The sequence below is a fragment of the Aotus nancymaae genome, unplaced genomic scaffold (genome assembly GCF_030222135.1).
Source record: "Aotus nancymaae isolate 86718 unplaced genomic scaffold, 86718_ANA_hifiasm-v0.15.2.pri h1tg000016l, whole genome shotgun sequence".
In the NCBI taxonomy this organism is placed as follows: Eukaryota; Metazoa; Chordata; class Mammalia; order Primates; family Aotidae; genus Aotus; species Aotus nancymaae.
The window spans coordinates 31,123,815-31,131,541 of NW_026988428.1; the positions used below are offsets into that span (position 1 = coordinate 31,123,815).

A 7,727-nucleotide genomic window follows, 5' to 3' on the forward strand; every position below is an offset into this window, starting at 1 on the left:
AAGGCCCCTCCAGAGAGTCCTGAAGGTCAAAAATGTTTTCATAATAGCATAACATGTTATTTGCCTTTTTCGTTCTCATTCTATCAAGCGTGTTCAGTGGAATTTTCCAGAGGCTACAAGATATGTGATGATGTCATCACTTAGCAGTCAATGGAATGTGTGCTTGTACATGCTTGTGTTTCAGACATTCTCCAGTTATACTTTTAAATACAGTAGAGAGTACCAGATATAATCCATATAAGCCAATCTCTTTGGGATATGCAATAATTTTTAAGAGTTTAAATGGGGCTTGAGATCAAAAAGTGTGAGAATCTCTGCTAGACTATCTCAAGTCCCTAAGCCCCCATTTGAAAAGCTATAAGATAAAAATACCAAACTCATCTCTTAACGTTGAGACTCTTCCCCCAAAGCTAGGCCCCTGAAGCTACTCTGCCTGGATCTTGTCGTTGTGTGTTTCAGGCTGTCTGGGTCTGATTTTCCTGATGAGGAGTGGCTGTGGGATTATGAGAAGCATGGCCATCGGCATTCCATGATAGGAAGAGTCAAGCGGTTCCTGAGTGCCCATGAACACCCCTCCAGCCCCAGAAGAAGAAGCTACAGGAGGCAGACGAGTGACAGCTCCATGTTCTTACCCCGAGATGACCTCAGCCCAGCCAGGGATCTACTGGCTGTGCCCTCAAGAAATCCCCACAGGGCCTCACCCACCTGGAAGAAATCCTACTTCCCAGAAAGAAGCCCCACGCTACACTCCAGCATAGGAGAGCTGTCCACCATCAGGGAGACCAGCCAGACAAGCACTTTACAGAGCCTGACCCCACAGTCCAGTGTGAGAACCTCCCCCATCAAAATGCCACCGGTGCCTGAGGTATTGGTCACAGCGGCTGAAGCACTAGGGTCCACATCAGACGGCTACCACCATGACTCCGCTACCTCCATCTTGAGCTCTGAGTTTACAGGGGTTGAGCCAAGCAAGACTGAGCAGCAGCAGGGCCCAGTGAGATCCATCCTCTCCTCTTTAGAGAAGGGGACACCTCCTAGAGGCCCCAGTCCCCAGACTGTTTCAGCCAGCACTGAGGGAAACATATTCAAGTGTGAAGGAGACCCTGGTGATACCTTTCTAAAAAGGTGGAGCCTTCCGGAATTCCTGGAGTCCAGCCACACCTCCCTGGGAAACCTAAGTCCAGACCCCATGAGCTCTCAGCCAGCTCTTTTAGTTGACACAGAAACATCCTCAGAGATCAGTGGGATCAACATTGTGGCAGGCTCTCGAGTCTCTCCTGATATGCTGTATTTAATGGAACACCTGGACACCAAGGAAACAGATATCATAGAGCTGAACAACAAGGAAACCGAGGAACCACCCAAATGAGTGCCACAAAGTTCTAGTTCTGGTTCTAGCCTAGATTCTTATCTCCACAAATGCAGCATTAATCTCAGGACATACCTGAAGGCTAGTCAATGTTTTTAAAACATGATCATACTGCATAAGCTACTGAGAACTTTGAAGGGCATTATGATCCTGACTTTTCAAGAACTGCGAAAAATCAAACATATTCGCGTCATCCATCACAATATGGCTTTCATCAGAAGTTACACAAACCACAATGACTTAATCAAATAAGTCTTAACCAAATAAGGAATCTGGAAAATATACATGACTTATAAATTCATAGATTATTAGCTGTGAAAGAGTCTCATAGAGCATAGTCCAATCCCCTAGACCTAAAGGTCCAGACACATAGGATTCTCTATTTCTCTTCTTTTTTCTCTTTCTTCTTTAGCCATAAAGCAGACAGATAAAAATGAAAGAAAGAAAGAACAAAAGAAAGAACGAAAGAAAGAAAGAAAGGAAGGAAGGAAGGAAGGAAGGAAGGAAGGAAGGAAGGAAGGAAGGAGATGCATCACATAAATCACATAATGGCTGAAACAACCCCTCCTTCCTAACTTCTTTGTTTGAGGCTTTTTAATCTTCTCATTCCTACTTTCTATAACTATTATTATTGTCATTATGATTTCCTAATTTTTAAGCTTTATCAGCACCAGAACATTTCATTCTCTTCAATTTCCTTTTCTACTTTTCTTTCTTTCCCCTTTATTCTGTCATCCTTTTTTTCTTTTCCCTTCTATCTGGTTGTGCTTCTTTTCTAGTGACTCTAATCTGTCCCATTTTTCAGGTTAGAATATTTCTTCTTGCCAAATCTGTTGCTTACATCTTGCCATGAATTTCAAAATATAAGACATTGGCAAAGCCTCCTACAGAATCATCAAAGTGTCAACAAATCCAACCTGATACCCTTCCAGCCTCACTTCCCGTGGAAGGCATATAGGAGTGATGGTTCCCCCCATGCCCTTTCAGCCACTGCCATTTCTTTCTGCTTCCAGTCTTTGGTCTTGTGCACTGAAGAAAAAGGAAGCCAAGAAAATATGAAACTTACATAGCCAAGTGCTATGGAACCAATGAATAAGCTGGCTCGCACCTGTTTAATTCGAACTCTTATGCAAAAATCCCAATCGTGTTGCAACATGGGACCAGTTACTGTGTCTATCGGGTCATTTGGGAATGAGATAGGATACTGGAGCTGGGTGGCTAATGGGGTACAGGGCTGCATAATGGGGATCAGATGTTGGCTAACTCCTCCCAGGGAGCTCTCGGGACAGCTGTTTGTTGTGGGCTCCCAAGTGCCTGGAGGGCCATGCCTTAGGACTACTGCCCTTACCATTTGTCATATGATGACACTTGACTACATATGGCTTTAGAAATAAAATAACCCTCATAACCACCATTTATTGAGTGCTCACAGTGTTCCAGGCAGCAGCGTGTAAAGTTCACAGATGATCTCACTAATCCTCATAGGAATCTTATGAGATTGATACACTGTTATTTCCAGTTTAAAGACAAGAGAAACAGGCTTTAGAGAAGTAAGGTATTTGCCTAAAATCACACAGTCAAGAAGTGTTCACATTCAAACCCAGGTTTATCTGACTCAAGAGCCCACACTCTTAACCATTATGCTTTCTCACTGCCCTATGCTATCTGTAAGGCCCTGAATCTGCCAGCAATTTGCCCAGCATTCTGGAGGATGCCGCAAGGGAGCCATGCCCAAATCACAAGTTCAGGCTAAATCTCTCCAGCCTCAAAGGCCTCCTGGGTCCTCCCCGCTCGTCTACATGCATCTTTTATGCATTCATAAAGAAGGGCATTGCTCCAGCTTGGAGTACCAGCCATAGTCCTCTTCATTTTTCATGACAGAAGAAAGTTGGCAGGACGCTCCTCCCCTTCCCCAACTCCTCCTGATACACAGTGTTAAAATTAGCACATTTTCAGGCCAGATATGGTGGCTCAGGCCTGTAATCCCAGCACTTTGGGAGGCTGAGGCAGGTGGATCACAAGGTCAGGAGTCCAAGACCAGCCTGACCAACATGGTGAAACCCTGTCGCTACTAAAAATACAAAAATTAGCCAGGTGTGGTGCTGCATCCCTGTAATCCCAGCTACTCAGGAGGCTGAAGCAGGAGAACCACTTAAACCCGGGAGGCAGATTGTGCCATTGCACTCTAGCCTGGGAGACAGAGCGAGACTCTCTCTCAACAACAACAACAAAAAATAGCACATTTTCACAAGACCTCATTATCTCCCTTACATGGCCCAGTGGCTTCATCTTTTGGGTTTGCCCATTCCAAGCACAGGCTCAACTTTCTTCTATGTTAAATGTAATCCGAAAGCCAGAGAGTGCAGTGAGGCCAAGCTCTATTTGTTGCGTTTTCTCCCTGCTTTGTAAAGACAACTCTGCCCTGAAGTTGGGGTCTGCAGTTCAGTAAAGAAATGGGCCACTAAGTTTTTCTCTATTTCCCAAGCATTTAGAGATGGCTGGCCCCCGGCAAAACAAAGAAGGCTGTTATCTCCCCTTCCTTTATTGCCCTGTCTACTTCACACCACTCCAGGCATCCACTTTCAGCCTGGTTCAGTTAAGCCATGGAAAACATTTTAAATGGAATGGAGAAATGTAAAATTCTCCATTAAAGTAAAGATTTGCTTAAATCTTAAAAATATACCTCTTCTTTTTAGTGTTTCCCCTTGAACTTCCCTCTTCTCCAGATAAATTTTTAAAATTTGATTGATTAAATTTTTGTTCTTTTTTTTTTTTTTTTTTTTTTTTTTTAAAGACAAGGTCTCACTATGTTGCCCAGGCTGGTCTCAAACTCCTGGCCTCAGGCGATTCTCTCTCCTCGGCCTCCCAAAGTGCTGGGATTACAGGTATGAGCCACCACACCCTGCCTGATTCCATTTTTAATCATTTTTTGAGATCTTATTGTCATAAAATCTACTCTGAGAATCTACTGAGCCCAGGTGGCCATGTGTTATAATGAAATAAGGAAAACTAGCATTTCCCTTTATAAACTTGAACAAGTCCCTGTTCTTCCGAATTTCTTATTCTCACCTGTAAAATGGGCTCTTTTCTGGCTTATTTCCCTGGGCTATTGTGAGGGTCATGAGAAAAGGCTGGGAACGCAGCAACACCATATGAGTGGCAAGCATGGTGGGGATTAGTGCTCCCACGGATTCACCATGAACCTCAGAAAAAGACCTTCTCGTTCTCACGTAGTCACTTTGCCAGGATCCCCTTGTTCTCCAGGGTTCTAACCTCTTTCATTCAGAAAGCTTTTCTTCTTTCTTCATTTAGAGACCATCCTGCTTTGTTGCCCGGGTTGGTCTTGAACTCCTTAGATCAAGAGATCAGCCTTTCTCAGCCTCGAGAAGCTGGGGCTGCCAACACGTGCCACCGTACCTGGCTCAGAAAGCTCTTCTAAGAGCTTTTAAGCCATTAAGCTTCCTACTTTTTAACCTTGTCATTTCTCTTTTCACTTTTTTTCTTTCATATGCTTTGGAGCTTCTCCCACATCCTCCTTCTCCGCAGCATTTTCTGACATAGTTCCTCATGCTCCACCATATCCCACACCTCCTCACCATGGCAGTGAGTTCCCCCTCTAACCCATTATGTGTCTCCATCCCCTCAATCAAAACATGCAACTAGAGAAAAGCAGTTCCTTCTGTCTTCTCCACTATCAATCTAGAGGATTTACAACCTCTGATTCAAAGTTAGAAGACCCTCCTGAGGGATCTAATCGCCCTAAACCTGGTCCTACATCAGTTAATTAGAAAGAGTAACTACAACTGTAAAACCTCCTAAGAGAACACTGAAACCCAATTCCCCCTGCCCTCCCTCACCACAATCATTTACATGATCAACAACAAACATTTTCTGATGTGCTGGGCTATTAACAGTAACAACCAAGGACTTCCTCATTTCGTCTTGTTGAGCTGTGTCAGGGCCTCAATACTTTTGCACGCTTTTTTTTTTTTGTAGTTCTATGGACCTTAATTTTTAGGACAGGCTTTTCCATTCATATGGCCACTGAGTCAAAAGAACCAATTCAAGAATACCAGGATCGTTCTGTTTTTGAAAATCTTACAAAACCCAGAAAAAAGATTCTTATTCACTGGCAAAGCTTGAGAGACAGAATCCTAACAAACATTCACCTAGCTCAAAACTCTCTCTTCATCACCTCCACCTGTGCAGCCAGCGCATACCTGGCCATGGCAAATGGAAAAGGAACCAATTTCCCAGTAAAATAGAGACCCAAAAACCACATGTGCCCAAATAATTAATTCTTAGAGATTACAAGAATTCTGTAATTCTTGGAGATTACATTTTTGTGTTTTATTTTGTTTTGTTTCTGCATTAATTCAGAAAGTGGGCTCAAACCTTCCTTTTGTCACAGGTAGATTTGGCCAGGTGGTTACCTAGAATCATCTTCTCTGACCTTCTAATTTAAGACATTTGCCAGAAGCAGCAAAGGGAATGTTACAGCTTGTATCCTGAAAACAAATAAGAACGTTTCTAAAACGGGTTTTGCACAGAAGTGCTGGTGTGTTCCAGGTTCTTTGTCTTGGCCAGCGGCTCTCAGCCAGAGATGGCTTTGCACCCAGAAGATATTTGACGATGCCTGGAGATAATTTTAGTTGTCATGCTGGGGAATATTTCTGGCATCTAGTGGGTAGAGGCCAGAAATGCTGCTAAACATCCTACGATGCACAGGACAGACATCCACAACTATTTGGTCCAATATACCCAGTTTGAGAAACCTGAAAAGGCCAATAAGAAGGTAAAACTGAGACAACCCCTGAGGAGATTAGTGACGAGAGATGAGCTAGAGAAAGAAATAGAACTAGAAGAGAACGGATTAGCCCAGCAACAAGCTAAATTCCTATTCTGTGTACAAGCTGTGAAATAATTACCATTTCTCCCTTGATGCTAAGAGGATCTGATATCTCAAATTCAGAAAAATCAAATTTGAACTCTGAGGTTCATGCTTAGATTCTTTGAATGGCTCCTACCAGTAAGAGTAGCTAAATACCATTGCTGGCATGACTGTAATTTCCTGAGATTATAGTTTATATAAAGAGTGACAGTAGATCTGGCACAGTGGCTCATGCCTGTAATCCCAGCACTTTGGGAGGCCAAGGTGGGCGGATCACTTGAGGTCAGGAGTTTGAGACCAGCCTGGCTAACATGACAAAATCCCATCTCTACTAAAAAAATACAAAGGCAGGGTGGGAGGGACAGAACTTCCCAAACAATAAGCTTCAACAGAATGCCTGACACTCAATAGTTGTTCAATGTTTCATGAATGACTATGAATAAAAGTCCATCTGGTGACATCATCCAGGATTTCACCAATTCCCTGATGTTATTCTCCTGGAAGTCTGAGGCAGAGGAATCTGAGTTTGCTTGGCTCATGGGAAGGTGGTAAACTGACCCCATCCATTGTAACTATTTTCTACTAAAAAGTCCTTTCTAAAATAAAGTGCCAAATTACATGTCTAGAAGATACAGTTTGTTCAGTCCTAAGAAAGACATATATAAAAGCTGAAGCTAGATCAGCTGTCTATCCACAGTTTAGCAATTTATTGGGATAAGTTCTTAAATAATATTAGGAAGAATATATTATTATTATTGTTACTATTTGAGACAGACTTGCTCTGCTGCCCAGGCTGGAGTGCAGTGGCGTGATCTCAGTTCACTGCAACCTCCGCCTCTCAGGTTCAAGTGATTCTCATGCCTCAGCCTCCCAAGTAGCTGGGATTACAAGTGTGGGCCACCATGCCTAGCTAATTTTCATATTTTTTAAGGATTCTTCTTCTGAAAATTGCCTTTTCAACTTTTTTGCTTTTTTATCTAACAGAGTTTCTATACTTTTCTTGGTTTGTTTTCAGGAGTTCCTTCTTTGTCTAGACTAATAATAGATCCTTGTTGGTTTCAGACATTGCAATGGTCTTTTCTGATCTTCTGTGTGTCTGTTAAAAGTGTCCATGGTAGGCTGGGTGTGGTGGCTCACGCCTGTAATCCCAGCACTTTGGGAGGCCGAGGAGGGTGGATCACGAGGTCAAGAGATGGAGACCATCCTGGCCAACATGGTGAAACCCCATCTCTACTAAAAATACAAAAAAATTAGCTGGGCGTGGTGGCTTGCACCTGTAGTCCCAGCTACTCGGGAGGCTGAGGCAGGAGAATTGCTTGAACCGGGGAGGTGGAGGTTGCAGTGAGCTGAGGTTGCTCCACTACACTCCAGCCTGGTGCCTGGTGACAGAGTGAGACTCTGTCTCCAAAAAAAACAGTGTCCATGGTATTTGTTGAATAAAAATCCTGAATTTAATATAATCAAATT

The 7,727-nt window shown here is 43.2% G+C and overlaps 1 protein-coding gene across 11 annotated transcripts in view; it reads left to right on the forward strand.

The window, feature by feature from the left end:
- Positions 1-2,780, forward strand: part of BEST3 (bestrophin 3) — a 44,489-nt gene extending 41,709 nt beyond the window's left edge. For all 11 annotated transcript variants that reach the window (XM_012441432.3, XM_064376996.1, XM_012441437.3 and 8 more), the window contains one exon: positions 460-2,780. In XM_012441432.3, the coding sequence (XP_012296855.2) occupies positions 460-1,369 (910 nt within the window). In that variant the 3' untranslated portion in view covers positions 1,370-2,780. The remainder of the gene's footprint in view (positions 1-459) is intronic.
- Positions 2,781-7,727: the final 4,947 nt, after the last annotated feature.